Source organism: Pezoporus flaviventris, unplaced genomic scaffold, assembly GCF_033815535.1.
Source record: "Pezoporus flaviventris isolate CSIRO_AGI_PZ_B2104156 unplaced genomic scaffold, CSIRO_AGI_Pfla_v1 ptg000066l, whole genome shotgun sequence".
NCBI lineage: Eukaryota > Metazoa > Chordata > Aves > Psittaciformes > Psittacidae > Pezoporus > Pezoporus flaviventris.
Window position 1 is genome coordinate 23,346,275 of NW_026892614.1, and position 17,739 is coordinate 23,364,013.

Sequence of the window (17,739 nt, forward strand, 5' to 3'; positions counted from 1 at the left end):
AGAGATCTTTCTCAAGCATCCACGGCTATCTAAAGAATTTCAGAATTTCTCTCATAGGCTGGTTCCTATGTATCCTCTGCCTCAAACTCCTCCTTCTCATCCTGCCATCTCCTACAAGTTCTATTCACATAAGCCAGTGTAACTCATGCATCTTTCCCATTTTGCAGTCATGAACATTTATTATGGCCATGTACACAATCATTTTCACTAAGTCATACAGCTCTAGATATGCTTTAGAATTTTTATTTCCACAGAAAAAAAAAGAAAGTAAAAAACTGGCAATTGGCCAAGCATAAATACTTTCTGAATTGAATTGTTACCCTGTAACACACTTCCTATATCCTTAATTATTCTCATTACTATAATAACTGTAAGACCTAATTCAATATCAAGCCTAGTTTCATGACATGAACTTTGTCAAAAATAACGGTCCTAATAGGAAGAACTTATCTGTTTAGACAATCGAAACAGTAAAACTATGAAACAGTGAAGAAGTGTGTCACACACCATTCAGCAAATCAGTTAGATTAAAATCTCAGTTCCTAGCATGATTCTTTAGTTTGGCCTATGTATCCGATTGAACCTTCAAAAGTAGCCTAAGAGGTAATTTTTTTAGACCAATTTATTAGTTTTAGATGAAGATGCTTATAATGAAAATAGTTAATAATCCTTATAGGATGCAATGAAGTAATAACTTTTGTGTATTCTGTATTAAAAAAAAAACAACCTTCCCCCCCACCAAAAAAAAACCAAAAGAAAAAAAAAACCAACACAAAATAACAAAACCAACACAAAACCAAAAAAACACTCCACTCCCATAAATCTTGAAAAATATTTATTTCAGGTGCCACTAAAATGTCTTCGCTTGAAATAATCAAAATCAAGCCTGATTATTTTATAATGAGGTGGGGCTTACTTTTTTAACCAAAGCACATTTAAAAACAATTAAAAAAAAAAAAATCATAATTCCATTTTGTTGACAGTCCATGGAATTATCCAGGTTATTACTTCCTACTCTTTAAAGCTAGTGTGAAAGACAAGACAGCTCAGATATACCATAGAGCAGACAAACAGGACAGCTGCAGTGTTTCATATTTCCATCTTTCCCCACATACATCAAATGAGCTGCTCAAAAGCACATACACTGAGTGCATTACCTTTGTCAGATTGCTTAGAGTAAGATATTGAGAAGACAACTGAGACACTCTGCGCATAAAGCTTTTGCTGACAGCTTGCTCTTCCCACAGCTGCTGAGCTTTCTCTTTTAGCCTGTTGAGCTGATGCTCGTGGCAGCTTATTTCCTCAAGGACAGACTGTAAAGCACAAGCACATTAATATTAAAAGTGGGTGCAAGAAAGCAGGACACAGAGAAACATGAAGGCCTTATGGAAAACAGAAGTGACATATGGCAAGCTTGCTGAGAAAGGCACACCATATGGCTACAGCAATGAAGCAGCATGTCATAAAAATTGTGAAGATGTGGAACCTGATGGAACAGGATCACCAATGACAATCCTTGAAACCAGTTCTCTTCTTATTTAGAGGTCAGGATGCTAGAATGATCAAGCTTTTGTATGGAATCAATGAGGACAGGAAAGTCTGGCTGTGTTAAAAAGGGCTTATAAAAAATGACCTGCAACTTTTGCTGTTCTCTCCTCTTGGAAGGAAGATCATGGAGCCGACTGCTACTTCCTTGTACCATTTTCTCAGTTGTGGTCAGCCACTCCTGCAGAGGTTCAGCAGTTGCTTCAAAGTCCCTCATCTGGATTTTTAAGTTCTGGAAAGACATGCACAATTCTATCAACAGTCCCACTGCACTGGGCATAACTGTAATGCACAACATTACAGCACACAGAAAGGATATAAAACTGCAGCCAAATACTACACAACTCTTCAAATAAACAACACCAGCTCTGCTCCTTCCCATCCCACAAACAGACACAGAAAGAAAAGTCTGAGAGAGCATCTCATCAAGGGGCAAAAAAGAGGCAACAATGTTGAGTGGAGGCTGAAACAAATTTCCCCTGAACTGAAAGCTTTAAAGATCTTATGAGCATTGACTCAATGTAAATCTATCTCACACAGCTAAAGCACTCTGAACATAGGTTAATTTGGAATAGGAGTTACCTAACATCTGCCTGCAGTCATTCACACTGGCTGCTGCTATTCCTAGGTGATGTATGACTATGTTCAACCCAATCCTGGGGATCATTTCTGATTATATTCTTTTTTAGTTTTAGATTTTGGTTATAAAAATTTGTGAATTTGTGCAGGAAGGCATATGTATGCATTCCTTCAGTGCCTGCATATTCTTCTGTAGGCTTTAATCATGCTTAATCTGCATGATTAAAAAAATAGCATCTTAAATAATTCATATGGAATAGAAACTTAACTAGGGCACAGGAACTGTGCTGTTTATCTTTTTTTCTCAGACTTAGTTGTCTTTTTAGCTATAGCCTTATCACTTAAACATCAGAATGAAAAACTAAGCCTATGAGACTCAAAAATGCTTGGCTCAAAAAGATTAACCTGTAAGAACATTCTCTTCCCACAGCAACCCTGAGATATAGAAAGCCCTTGCTACCTGAGAATTTTCTTTGAAAGGGTTTCCTACACAATATATAAAATGTACTTAATTTTTTTCTCAGCTGCCTAGGCAGCATTGGTTCGAAACAAGAACACCTAGGTACTTTCATTCTCCTCTGCTATGCAGGGAATTCTAGCTAAGGCCTTTTGACATTAAACCCTAAGACTATTAAAAAAAAAAAACAACCCAGTTTTAAGATATTCACCCTCTGTGCTGGTTGAATTGTGAGTTCTGAACAGAGAAAAGCACTGGGATTTATTTTAAAAGTTGCTCAAATAAATCATCACATTTCACAAGTTTGCAATAAGAGACATTTACCTGCTGTACTGAGACTACTGAATCAGCAACAGTCCTTAAAAAAGAAAATGTCTTTCAATAATCCACCACATTTGATGAGACTCGTGGTAGTGAATTTGAGCAGCTGCTGTCTTTGCTAACTTCAGCTACTCCGAAAAACACCTTTTTCCACGAAACACCCCACTTAACGTGAAATCAGGTCACAGGAATATAGGTAAACAAAAGTAAAATGTAAGCCAAAGAATAGGACACCTTAAAAACAGCTATTTATTAATTCTGTCACATCATAAACACTTACAGTTACATACAAAATCTAAACTATGCTTTTTGAAAAAAGCAAAGAGGAAAGAACCAGTCTTTCCCCACTGTGACTGGTTCAATACCTCCAACGCGGATTCCTTCTGGTGGAGGGTGGTGATAAAATTTTTCCAATCTTCTTTAGTGGTAGCACATTTGTCCTGGATAACTTCAGCCTTTTCTTTCGTTAAAACAGAGCATAGGAGTTCTCCTTTGGATGTGACCAGGTTAAGTTTTTGTTGCCCATTCTCACTTTCCGTTAAGAATTCCTGAAAACAGTAACAAAAGAAGCTAATTGGTGAAATTTGGGTCCCAGGAAACGTCAATGTCAAGCTTCCAGAAAATTTAACAGGGATTAAGAGTTTACTGCTTCTGCTCATTCATATGCTAACGCATCTTTTGGTACATTCCATTTTAATATCATTGTTATTTATGGGATTCAGGGTCAACAGCTTAATCCAGAAGTGCCATGCATCTAAATAATGTATATATTAAGAGTCTAGTATCACCTGTATGTTCTGCATTTCATGAGACAATTACTGGTCATTCAATTGGGTATTCTTTCAAATCTCTATGGTACAGAAAATGGTAACAGTTTCATTTTGGTGAACTAGTATCCTGGCATAGGTAGCTGCAGGCACCAGGGCCCACCCTGAGACACACAGGACTGAAGTCTTGTCCATGGCCAATAGCTACACTGGACTTCCAACGAGCATTGTAGAGGTGTAGGCTGACACTTAACACCCTCAGCAATGCCTAAGGTATGTGATTTATCCCTCTGTGTCCTTAATTTACCTTCCCTGTTGGAAAGTATTTTTCTCCACAGAAATCTTCCACAATGCTGGTGTGCAGGAAGTGTATGGAAAAATGCATGTGCAAGAACTACACAGAAATGTAAGGAAACAGATGGATTTTTAGATTTCAGTGTACTCAGATAATATACTTCTAACTTGCAATTATTAAAAGACTATGAGCTTTTAGGACTTAATGGAATTTAGCAGTCTAAAATACCAATATTTTAAAATGTTATTATGATTATGTGATACAAAAATAGTTTTATATCCATAATCGTAAGGTTGCAACCATATTCAGAATTAACAGGCTTGATACAAAAATTACTAAGTCAGGTTCTGATTCTATGTTACACTAGATGTCTTAGTAGAGAATGCAAAATGTCTGTTAGCCTTGAGATACCTGGTTCAAGTTCTGATTATATAAAAAAAATCAAAGATATAATTAGCTTGTGACTTAATGATGTTAAATACGCTAACAGACAGAACATATAACTTTTAACAAAAACAGAATTTTCAGTTTATACAGGTTACCAAGACATGTCTAGAAGTCTTAAAGCAGTTTCTGCACGTTAAAAAGAGTTCATTTCACTACAAGCAGCTTTCAGGGAGGAGGAGAACAAAGGTCGGTCTTATGCTATGAAAAAGAAACCCCAGCTTGCTGGAATGTTTACATTTAATACCAAAAACCCACTAGGATTTTTTTTTTCTCCCAATATTTTTTCTAAATAAATATTCTCATTTTGGGGTACCCAAAGATTTGATGTATTAATACAGTATTGCTTATGCTTTTAAGCAAAACATTTAAGCAAAGGGAAGTAAGTTTACCAAAAGGAGGAGGAAGTGATTTGGGGTTTTGTATTTTCTGAGAACCTCATACAAACTTGTTCTGTTACACTAGCCAAATGTTTAACAGTCTCATTATGCAATTCTCATTTTGCTACTTTCAGTTGAAATTAAAGCCACATTATATTCATAATAGCATTTATTTCACTCACTTTTATTAAATAAACTTATAATTGGCACTCTTTTCCACAGTTCTTCGGCCTTCTTTTAGCTTTATGTGAAAATATTATTTTTAAAATGCTTGTTTGCACTGCATACATTTTAATTCTGTTCTTGCAATATAAGGGCTCTAGTTTCATATATGAGAAAAAACATTTACATAACTTCAAAATAATTCCAGGTAATAAGTCCCGATTCTGATATCATTCTGATTTTATAGTACTCTCTGCCTTTAAAAACATATTTTTTCTTATAATAAAAAAGAAATAAACAAGGAAAAGTAGTATGAGAGACAATTACTACATATGAGCTATTAAACTAAACAAACTAGATTAAAAGGGTGATTTTTTTCATTGTAATTAGTCACCTTCAGTGATTATATAGCAACATTAACAAAAATTATTAAGCAAACAATTCAGCCTGAGCTTTACATGAAACTGATTATGCTTCCCTTAGACTAATATTTCACTGCCACAGTTACCTGTATTTTCTGCAAGCTTGCTGAAGCTTCACTGATATTTTGAGGCACGTCAAAGCATTTGGCTGTGGTGACTTTTGCATTGACCAGCCACTGCTGGAAGTCCCTGAAAGCCGTCCGAAATCTCTGCTGCAAGATCTGCTCTTTGCTCTGACATCCTTTTGAAGCTTGCAGGCAGAGGCTGGGTTTATCACATCAGGGAAGCAAGAGGGAGGAAGAAAGGCAGGAAAAGCATGACTCTGTTAGGTGACAGTGCTATTACTTAGTTCTCTGAAATACAATGGTAAGGTTAAGTTAACCTGGATTCCTCCTACTCATTTTAAGCACTTAACTGAGGCACCAGGAAATCCATTAGAAGCTTTCAGTTCCTTAAAAGTGAAGCACATAAGCTGGGATGTAACTGCCACAGATATGACAGGTGTAAGCACTTTCCGAGAATGACTCAGAGCACCTAAGCATGAACAGTTTTCCAAGCCCCTTCCTCTCTCTAGGGACAGGCTGTGGAACTACAGCGATTACAATTCTAACTTCTGTGGCTTAGTTAAATTTGAAATTTTAGGAAGGATCAATCAAAGCTATAACCCCCTGCAAGAAACAAGGGAATCTTGTGTCTGAAATGCAGGTGTCCCACTCCAAGTAAATGAGCTAGAGTGACCTGAGAGAAAGCAAGAAAGCAACCAAATGCTAGCTCCCCTCTTTCAAAGAACCAGCTAGTCAAAGAGTAAACTGAATGACAAAAGTTAAGAAAAAGATCTTAAAGAGCTGGTATAGCTTGTTCTTCTTTCAGACAAATAAATAAGCCATAGTGCTGCCTCACAGTTTCTTACAGGGATTTCTCCTGTAACAGGTCAGGTGTGGATATACATTAATTTCAGCTTAGTTTAGCGGCATAGCCTAGCTTTTAGAAAAAAAAAAACCCAAACAATAAAATTGCTACTTTTTACAACCTGTATTGACAAAAAAAAAAAAAAAAATCATCAAAATAATGATTCTAATAATTGGATACCTCTGTTTCTAATTCTAAAATTCTAATTAATGGTTTCCTAAAAGACAGCTCATGACCCCTCCCACACACATGGAACTGATTATCTATAAACAAGATGAATGTGTACCTGTTATACTCTTTAATCAACCCTGAAACTTTTGATGAATAAGAACTCAAATCTCTGGAAAATCTACAAAGATCATTTAACTGAGTTTTGAGCTCATCTGTCACATGTTCAGACTTTACCAGAGCATCCAATGTTTCCTGTAAAAAAAAAAAGCAAATGAAACAATTACAACAATATTAAACCAAATGGAAACAAGATTGGTGAGTAAGTGAAAAACTTACATCTTTTGAATCTAAATTTATGAGAATTTCAGTTCAACCTCATTTATGATATATGCAAATTCACTTTTAAGAGTATTTTAGCAGTCAAACCCATAGAAGCTTATTTGAAATTACCAGCTTCTAAAAACCAAATTTCTGGAAGCCTCAACTTTCTTAGTTCAAAATATTCTCAAAAAAAGTTTAAAATATAAATTTCATTTCAATGAATGAGCTATGGTATTGTCAGTTAGCTGTACAGATATAAAAGTACATACAATTAGGGAACAGCAAACAATATCTGTTTATATACACATAATTAGCCAGTTGGCTTGAGTTTAGCATGTTCAATAAAAACTGGTTTAAGCTGTATATTAAAAAAAATAATTTATGCAAAAATTTTTTAACAGTTTCAACTCTTTCACAGAGGGCTTCATAATGTAAAAATACAGCTGCTTACAATCTCATGAGAGTAAGCGGGTTACTGCCTGTCATTCATTGCTGCACTGGAAAGACTCTTGCTTTGGAGACAGCTAAGCCAGCAAAACCAAAATGCTTTCGTTGGCTTAACTTACATCACTGGAAGAGGTGTGATAACCACTCCAACAAAAACAGTCCTTGTTGATGCCCACAGCATCTCCACTGCAGAATCCTGCCAGCTACTCAAGCATGATGAGCAGCGCAGATTTAGCTCCTATCTCACTAGAAACTAAATTCTTCAGGCATTCCTCTGAAACTCCCAGGGAGAGGAGACAATCCACTAGCTAGTTACATTCACCATGGCAGAGGTTCTTCAGTGCAGGCAGGCCAGAGCGTTTGGCAACTACTGATTAGTTTGTCTAAATCTAAGTGCCATTTTGGAAGAAATGTGTAATATAAACTTAAGAAATGGATCATATGGAAGCGAAGACAGATTTTCCAGGGACATGTAAGTGGGACAAGAAGTCCCCAGATCATGGTTCTGAATGTATATAAAGAAATATACACAGTAAACAGTTTGCAATAATCTATCCATACAAAACTGAATGTTTGGGAAAGGTACAAATGATGTACACAAAAACACATGCAGAAAGTTTTCAAAATACCACAATCTACACTGCAGACATAAAAATGCTCACTGAGTAGATTTTTCACTGTAAAGTATTAACTAACTCTGCAATAAACAGACACCCCTTTATGTTAATCAAATGTAAAAGGACATATTACAAGAGTCTAGCAAGGCAATCAACAGACTTATCACAGTATGCTAGAGATTGGAAGGGACCTCGAAAGATCATCAAGAACAGTAAATGTACAAATGCCAGAGATTCAGCTGATGTGTCTGTTGCCCTCAAGCAATTTTGTGCTTGTTTCATATCTCTTTTCCTCAATGGTAAAATTAGTATTTTAGAATTTATATAGTGGATTTCTGAGCAAGTGAGGAAAAAAAAAAAAAAATAGAGGTATAGAGATATTGCTTCTTGAACTGCCAGGAAGAAAAACCAGAACAATCCATTTAGAGAAAAACCAAAACTACAAACATGAATTGGCTATGAATCACAGCTTGATTATGTTAACAGTACTGAACTCTGTTTGCATTTATACATCCCAGGGAAGCCCTATAAAATTAAGTCGAAAGACTTTTCAGATGTATTATGTGTACAAACTTTCATGTGTTCTTGTGAGTATGAAGAAATACTTTGCTACAGCAGATTTTCAGGTCTCCTCTGCTTTACATCATTTGTGCTTGTTTTATGTACTTTATCTAAGTCACTCATACACCAGAAATCAGTTCAACCATAAAAGACATTTCAAAGAGTCTCACTGCCAGTTTGTTTCAATACCATATAAAGGAGCATTTGAATTAAATAATTATGTAATAGCAATGAAACTTTGGGAAAATGTAAACCAACTACTTTTTGTTTATCTTACTTTACATTAAACTAGACACAAGATCCTTTTTTAAAAGAATTATGAATAAAAACACAATGGCTGTTACTTAAACATAAAATGCCACAAACTGTATAGAGCAGGAATCACCATAATGAAATACTAACAGCTTTTATTTTTGTTGCTGTTTTTGGTAAAGAAAACATGTTCTAAGGGTAGCACAGGGCTAGAATTGCCTGTTTTCAATGATTTTTTTCCAGTTTCAAATAGCCTACCTCAATAACTTCTAAAAGGTTATTCTGATGATGTACAGCCTTAGGCATAACCTATTAAGAAACAGGAACATTAACTTCCAGAACAGGGTGCATTTAACTGTTACATTTTCCATACAGAAACACTGATAGCACTATTTCAGCCACTTGGATTTCATTTTGAATCTGACAATTACCAAAATAATCTGCTGAATTCCAAGTGCAAGATCTGTTGCTTTTATGTTGCACAAACCTAAAGGAATGGAGCTTGAGTAGAATAGAACAGCAGAATGAGCTTGCTAATTCTGAGAATTAGGAGATTCATTTTTAATTCATGGCCTTGGCTCACATGGCAACAGAACCACTGAGACAATGGAAATGGAAAGCTGCAGTGCTATTTTATGTTCACAATAGGACCTATCCCTGGGGTCCAGAAATGGCAAGATTACTGTCACATTTCCTCTAACTATAAATAAAATTACATATTAGGGCCGTGCATTGTGAGTCTTGAGATTCCTCTACATTTTCCTCACTAGCTAAAGTTTACAACTGTCTAATCTAAATAAAGTGTTGTTACAGTATATACACAGTATATATGCAATTAATGAAAACAATATCCTTCTCCATTTATAAAATGAAAAATGTCTGGTAGTTGTTGATGTATGTTGATGACAATTCCACGTCTTCCTTTCCTTTGTAAAAACATATAAACATGGCAGACTTTGCATATTTGTACCATTATTTGCTTCAATGTAATGTCAGCTTTGTTACTCCTACAGACATGTACTGACACTCAAGCAGGTTCCATAAATCTGTGCCAGATTTGAAAGGGGAAGCCATAGAAAAAACTTGGCAAAGACACTGGAGGAGGAGGTTTATAATCTCAGTTCAAAGAGAAGGTGTTCTGGGTTGTTTTTTTAAAAGTATCTTCCACCAAGGGGTCAGAAAGCAGGCATCACAGGCCTCTCTTCCTTTACTTGAACTGCTTAATTTCAACAGTACTCTGAAAGGGAAATACACTGTACCTTTTCTCAACACCTGTGCTTCACAGTAGTCAAGATACATATAAACACATATCTTGTTGCGAAAATATGTATCTACATTTATATACAGTGTGTGTGTGTTTGTGATACACACACGTGGGTTTTTTTGTTGCTGTTGCTGGAAGACAATCAGCAGCACAAACCACCTATTTCTCTAATTCCACTACAAAGTAATCAACAAGTGTACTGGTTTTTGGTATAACTCCTTTAAATATTGGACAAGATCTCAACATGCATGACATGAAGGATATTTCAGGAAATGCAGAACATGAGCTCAATACACTCCTGACAAATTATAAGTAAGAAACAGCTCCGGCTGTTACTTAGGTTTTAAGAAATGCTTCCCATGTCCCTGTTCAGTGCTTCTCAAGTTTGAAACACTGAACAACTAGTGTGCTGTAGCTCCTTCCCTTTCTCAGAGACAAGTCCTGTTTTTCCCAGATGAGATCCAGGCAGCATTTGCTAAGCCTCGTACAGCAGAGGCCAAGGAGAGAAATGTCTTCTGGAAACACTGCTGCTTGTGATGACAGTTACAGAAAAAGTTTGGAAAGCTGTGATTTCATAGAAATATTTTTGACAAATGCAAGTTACTATTTCCTACGTGACAGTCCCCAGTGGCATAAGCTGTCTCCCCCCAGTAGCCGTGCATTTACAACCGAACAGCAGCCAAGAAAAGAGACGTGGCCTTACTTTCTCCTTGCGCCAGCTTTCTACGACCTCGCCGTCGGTGTGCGCGCTGTCGAGGAGGGCCAGGCTCCGGGACGAAGCGGCCAACAGCCCGCCAAGCCGCTCCGCGGCCTCCTCCAGCCGTGCGGCCTGCGCCGCGAACTCTCGCTCGGACAGGGTCCTCTGGCTCAGCACGTCCCGCAGGCTGCGCTGGCTCCGCAGGGCGCTCTCCTCCCACTGCTCCCAGTCCGACCGCAGGGCCTGCATCTCGGCCGCCAGCAGCTGGCACCCGCCGGCCGTCGTGCCGCGCTTCGCGCCGGGGGACAGCGTCTCCACTCGGCCCAGGCGGCCCGCGCCGGTCTGCCGGGACTCTACCAGCTCCTGCAGGGAAACATCGCCATGGTAACCCTCCGAGCTGCCACCGCCTCCGCCGCGGCGGGGAGGGCCGTGGCGTCCCGCCCGCACCGAGCAGCGCCCGCACAGGGCGGAGGCAGCGGTCCCCGGGGAGCCGCCGGGCTTGGAAAGACTGCCGGAGGACGGATGCAAAGAAAACTCGGCCGTCAGAGAGAGCGTGCGGGCTGTGCACTGGGTAAACAGCGCTCCCGAAACTTTCGTAAGCTGAAGTTTAGGGGAGAAAGAACAAACTTCCTTGAAAACTCTGTTTAGGTTAAGATCCGCAAGTAGTTAACTGCTGTAATCTGTACAAAAGCACCACGGGTATGTAGCTGCTCATAGTGTTAAAAGCACAACTGTGCTGCTCAGAAAAAAAGCCATTTACAGCCGTGATCTGTGATGTGCCAGATTGGTTGCACATGTCTCTTTTTCCATATTTTTTTTTTCTCCCCTCTCTCCAGAAGTGAATTCTTTCTCCAGTGTCCTATTTCAATCTCACACATGCTACAAGGGAATCTGGAGAGTTTTTAGTTTAAGAGGCTGGAGAGTATAAATATCATCCCAAACAACACATGGCCAGACTAGTGGTATTTGTTCTTTTGTTAGTCTTATGAGCTAGAAACTACCGTCTCCTTTTCCCGTTTTATATGTGGGGAGTTTGAGCACAAAGGAAACTGAAAACTATCTGAGAGTGCACAACAAATCTGCAGTTTGATTTTGGGTATCCTGAATCTTCCTCTAGAAGCCAGTTCACTGGCCCACTCCTACATGTTTAGGAGCAGAGTAAAATGTTGGCAGCATGAGTATCTGAAAGTAAACATCAGGCATGAGCAAAACATTCAGTCTGCTTTAACACTGCATGCAGAAATACATAGGCACTCAAATATCTCAGAATAGATGCTGGAGTAAGGAAAGCACACATAAGGGAGGCAACGCATTTCTGCTGTGTTTGGAGAGAACAATCCTTGTACTGCTTCATGCATCTTCATTTTGTGCAACTCGGGAAAGGTTGTTTCTGATTGATTCAGACAACTCTGCTCATGGAGACAGAATCCTCGGCAATCAGGACAGAGCAGTATTCATTAATCAGCTAAGCCACATTCTTCTGTGATGCCACTGGGCTTCTGATCTTGCAAATTGTTTCCATGTGTGTTGTGGCTATTTAAGGTCTGTTTGTACCTTTACTCAATCAGTTTAATATAGGAAGGGAAGCAAAAAAAATCATAGCTCAGAAAGCTTGCTTTCAGTTCACTGAAATGTAATCACCATTGCATAGGATCATCGAATGGTTTGGGTTGGAAGGGACCTAAAAGATCATCTAGTTCCACTCCCCCTGCCATAGGCAAGGACACCTTCCACTAGACCAGGTTGCTTAAAGCCACATCCAGCATGGCCTTGAACACTTCCAGGGATGGGGCATTTCCTATTTCAAATACACAAAGAGTTAAGATCCCACAACTTACTGTCTCTAGCCTATTCTAGAGCATAAAGTCTGAACTGCAGATGAAATCATGAAAGGTAACTTATCTTACATTGATTTTTGCCAGCTTTTTCTGTATAGTTGATGTATCTCCAGATGAGTCTGACCAACGATGCAGCTCTTCCTTTGCAGACTGGAGCCAGTCTGTGAATTCATGCACAGCATCAAGGTATAGCAAATGATCCTTCACGATGTCTTCCACTTTCCTCATTTTTTCCTATCATTCAGATGAAAAAAAAAAAAAAACAAAACAAAATCCCCCAAAATAAAAAAAAAAAAACAAAAACCAAACCAAACAAAAAAAAAAACAAAACAAAACAAAACAAAAAAAACAAAAAAAACAAGGTTAATAAATCGCTCAAATACTGTTCTGGCTTTAAGTAGGTTTGGTTCAAGCACAAGCATGTTCTGCTGGAGCAAAAGATGAAGCAGTCTTCTGGAAATGTATGTAAAAATGCACTTTAACATGTCCTTTTACAACGTATATATTGTCTGATAGATATCAAAGCTGCAGCTGTGACAACTCTTTCTCAATACATCCTTAAGAGGCTTTTGCACCATGAGTCTTCTCAGGGAGCTGTGTGCTACCAGAACAGCTCTTATTTAGGAGTTTCAAGTCTCTACAAATTCGAAGCAGAGTCACAGATATGTTGTATACAAAGACCACAAAGGAGGACTTCTGCTGTTCAAAAGGGCAAAAGGTTCTTATGGTGCAGAGTCCATTCTAATCATCAGATCAGAAGATCCTCCACCCCAGAGGATGCTCCCCCTGACACAGGCATACAGCAGCTTCCTGGCTCTGTTCTTAACTTTTTAATGTAAGCTTAAATTGGGGCGAGTTTATCCTTACTATGAAAAGATGAAATAGCATACTGGTCCAGCATTGCCTTTGGTCTGGCTGAACAGATTTCTTGAAATATTCTTGTGAGCTAATACTCGCAGATGTTTATCAAAGCTAACCAAAATGAACTGAACTAATCAAATAGGTTTCTACTCCTATGTGAATACTCTAGATCTAAGCACCCTTAAACCAGTTTTGAACTAAACCACTTATGAATTACACTCCAGTTATTTTTAACTTTGAATAACTCAACATTTAACTAATGCTTTTAGAAATTTAGATTAATAAGCCTTGCTGTTCTCTCTGAAAATAATCATCATAATTTCTCAGAATGTCTCAGACCAACTAGACAATGGATGGTTACTAGCTAAACAAAGATGACCTGAAGTTAATCCTCAGAGTTTTTACATCTTAACTCATTTTATGGAACAACAGAATAAGAAAATGTCCACATGCAGGGGAATTTAAACAAAACTGATAGTCCTCTAGGGAAACAAAAGAGCCCCAGGAAAGGCAACATGCACCTCCTGTTTATGTTGCTCGCACCAAAATATAGCACCAGTAGAAGGGGAGAGTGGAGGCAAAGAGCAACTGTAGTTGGTCTCTTCTGGTGGGAATGGCTCCTACCAGCTGCAGTCAGTGCTGTTCTCTCCCAGGGGAAAGACTGCAAAGCTTGCTTTCTTGCTTAAGAAATTAAATTTATTGATGCATATTGATTTTATGAGAATGCTGCCATGCTCACTTACAATACTCTTTTCACACAAGTTTAAAGGCACTGTACTGAGTGAGTTAGTAATCTTTATATTGCTCCAGGTTTAACTCTGCTGAAGAAAATTGGAGTCATACAAGGATGAAACTGTGCTCATTCTCCAGAATTCAGAGTCATAGCTTACTATTTCCAGTGAAAAAAATAAAAGAAAAAAAAAAAAGCAAAAGTTCATCGATAAAAGAATGTTTGAGTATATGGTAATTAAAGAATTCATATGCCCTAGATTTAACATCTTTCCCAACAGGTAATTTTTTAGATCTTCCATTAATTTTTACTTTGGTACCTTTTTTTTATATATACTATGAATTAACTACCTACAGGCCATCAGCACTATTCTCAGTACATGGAAACCTGAAGCACACTTCCAAGAGATTATAGTGTTGACTTCAGTCTCAGTTAACCTTTTATCATGGAGCCTTTCTCAGATGCAAACTTTCCCATTAGTTGAAAAGGTGGTGACCTCATGTATCTTTTCCTTAGAAACCAGAGTACCTGTGTAGCATGTGTGGTGCTTAGTGGCTTGAAATATCACAAAATATGGGCATATAGCTCTCTGACAGTAGGATTTATCTCTCTGACAATATGTTTTCTACTCAGGGAAGCATTTCCCTTTCATTCTTCCCTTTCTAGGTACAAAAAAAAAGTGCGAGGAATGAATGAAAAATAAGTAGATGAAAATAAATCTGGAAAGATGTCAGAAATACTGTTGTATATAAGAAAGTAGGAATAAAATATATGGCCTTCACTTTTCAAAAATCAGAACCATACCAATTTCAATTCCCAATACTTTTTACATTTCAATGCAATTCCAATTGTAATAAACTGTTTCCAACTTTTTGTTAGACTGAGCCAGAACAAAAGACAAGATTATTCAAACACAGTCTATCCTTTAGTTACTAAAACATTATGAAAATAAAAACTTTAGCTCTGTATACAGATGTCTAAACATTTTACTTAGTTTAAATTGAGATCTTACCTTGGCTACAGTTGTGATGTCATTAAACTGTGTTTTTAGTTCTTCTTGAGCTGCTTCTCCAAAAGACTCATCTTCTGTTTTTTCATACAGTTCCACAGCCTTTTCAATGAGTTGCTGTAAATCACTAGAGTGACTCTCTATCTCAGAAACAATAGCCTGGAAGTGGTCCAGCTGAGCAAATTTCTCCTTCAGACCAATCTGTGGTTCTAAAGGCTGTTCCACTTTGTGATCCAATTTCTCTAACCACTGCTCCAGCTGGTTTTTCCTTTCCAGATATTCATTCCACTCGCTAATGACAGAATCTAGGCAGCTTACATTAAAAGAAACACATACAGTACAGGTAAGAACTTCTGATTAGTCTGGGAAAAAAGAAGAAAGACCCTGCTTATAGCATAATGTTATACTGTCTCTTGCCATGTATAATACGTTTAGAAAATGCTTTTTCCTCCAGCCTGCTTTTGTTTTCTATGTCAATTTACATTCAAGTTAGTGAGGAATGTAATTCTCATTCCACTGGACTTAATGATAGACATGAGTTTGTGAGAATCTTATTCAAAACATAATGGTCTAACCTAATCTAAGGACAAGAGGAAATCATCTTAATATGCAAAAAAGATTATTTGGAGTAGATCATAGAATCATAGAATAGTTAGGGTTGGAAGGGACCTTAAGATCATGTAGTTCCAACCCCCCTGCCATGGGCAGGGACACTTCACACTAAACCGTATCACCCAAGGCCTCGTCCAACCTGGTCTTGAACACTGCCAGGGATGGAGCATTCACAACCTCCCTGGGCAACCCATTCCAGTGCCTCACCACCCTAACAGGAAAGAATTTCCTCCTTATATCCAATCTAAACTTCCCCTGTTTAAGTTTTAACCCATTACCCCTTGTCCTATCACTACAGTCCCTCATGAATAGTCCCTCCCCAGCATCCCTATAGGCCCCCTTCAGGTACTGGAAGGCTGCTATGAGGTCTCTACGCAGCCTTCTCTTCTCCAGGCTGAACAGCCCCAACTTTCTCAGCCTATCTTCATACGGGAGGTACTCCAGTCCCCTGATCATTCTCGTGGCCCTCCTCTGGACTTGTTCCAACAGTTCCATGTCCTTTTTTTTATGTTGAGGACACCAGAACTGCACACAATACTCCAGGTGAGGTCTCACAAGAGCGGAGTAAAGGGGCAGGATCACCTCCTTTGACCTGCTGGTCACGCTCCTTTTGATGCAGCCCAGGATATGGTTGGCTTTCTGGGCTGCAAGCGCACACTGTTGGCTCATGTTCATTTTCTCATCAACCAGCACCCCCAAGTCCTTCTCCGCAGGGCTGCTCTGAATCTCTTCTCTGCCCAACCTGTAGCTGTGCCTGGGATTGCTCTGACCCAGGTGTAGGACCTTGCACTTGTCACTGTTAAACTTCATGAGGTTGGCATCAGCCCACCTCACAAGTGTGTCAAGGTCCCTCTGGATGGCATTCCTTCCCTCCAGGGTATCAACCAAACCACACAGCTTGGTGTCATCGGCAAACTTGCTGAGGGCGCACTCAATCTTACTAGATATTAGGATTTTTCTTTTTTTTTTTTTTATTAAAAAACCATACTGAAAGACAAAATTGAGAAAACTTCCTAGAGTTTTGTAAGGAAGAGGTAGATAAATATCTGTCACATGTTCTTGGTCCTGCCAAGTACATGTTCAATAACTCAGAAAGGCCTTTCTAGGTTTTTCTCCATACGAATTTCTATGATTTCTACTCTTAAATTACCATCAAGTACCATCCATATGAAATTTGATTAATCTGATAGGATCAACTCATCTTTTTTATAGAAGTATGTATTTTTTCAGGCAATTTTGATTCTCTCTGATAAAGCAAATTTCCCCTCACATACTAGTAATGAATGAATGGACTCTACGTGCTGTAAGCAGGGTTTGACCTGTGTTTTCCAGGAAGTTTTACCTCTGCCAGTTCACTGAAGTGCTGATAATGTCATTCCATACACCCTTCAGTGTCTGTAGCTCGATTTGTATCACCTTTTGTCCTTCCTCACTGCTGCTTTTAAGTGCTTGTTCTCCTTTGCCAATGGCCATGTTCAGCTTAACTTCACCATCACCTTTGAGTAAGAGGATCTCCTGTGAAGCAAAATAAGTCAAAATACCAAATTTAAGTGAGAAGTGAAAGCTGTTATTCTTTCAACGGTGGACTCTACCTTCTGTGAGCTTATTTATCCTTGACAGCCATACCCAGTATGAATTCCTATGCCCCTTTTCCTTTAAGTTCCTGTCCCTTGCTACGTGCAAGTGATCCAGCATTTTTTCTCGCAGACATACAGGCTTTTCACTGCACTGGTCATCCTAAGAGATAGCTCACATTGCAGTATTTAAGGAGTAGGACAGGCACTGCACAGAAAGACAGCCCCACATAGCTAGAACAAATCTCAAGAAAGCCCATGGAGGGATCTCCTACACTGATGACCTTCCTATTAGGATGTTTATCTCACCTGTTCTTGAAGACGACGTGGCAGATATGTTACAGCCTCTCTGTGTCAATTATTCTAAGGCTTCCCCTCCATGAGGAAGCTTTTCTGTATCCGAATACACATTTTCATAGTTCACTATTCTTTATTAATGTAATACTTGGCATCTGTCTGTATTAAACTTCATCCCATTTTTCATACTGCACCTCCCGATTTGTC

The 17,739-nt window shown here is 38.6% G+C and overlaps 1 protein-coding gene across 16 annotated transcripts in view; it reads right to left on the reverse strand.

Moving 5' to 3' along the window:
- Positions 1–17,739, reverse strand: part of SYNE1 (spectrin repeat containing nuclear envelope protein 1) — a 291,988-nt gene that overhangs the window by 142,213 nt on the left and 132,036 nt on the right. For 15 of the 16 annotated variants that reach the window (XM_061471557.1, XM_061471555.1, XM_061471566.1 and 12 more), the window contains 9 exons: positions 17,004–17,176; positions 15,053–15,362; positions 12,519–12,683; positions 10,618–10,974; positions 6,568–6,704; positions 5,459–5,636; positions 3,268–3,450; positions 1,634–1,777; positions 1,158–1,313 (listed from right to left, as the gene is read on the reverse strand). In XM_061471557.1, coding sequence (XP_061327541.1) covers positions 1,158–1,313; positions 1,634–1,777; positions 3,268–3,450; positions 5,459–5,636; positions 6,568–6,704; positions 10,618–10,974; positions 12,519–12,683; positions 15,053–15,362; positions 17,004–17,176 — 1,803 coding nt within the window. The remainder of the gene's footprint in view (positions 1–1,157; positions 1,314–1,633; positions 1,778–3,267; positions 3,451–5,458; positions 5,637–6,567; positions 6,705–10,617; positions 10,975–12,518; positions 12,684–15,052; positions 15,363–17,003; positions 17,177–17,739) is intronic. The other variant, XM_061471562.1, reaches the window with a different exon arrangement.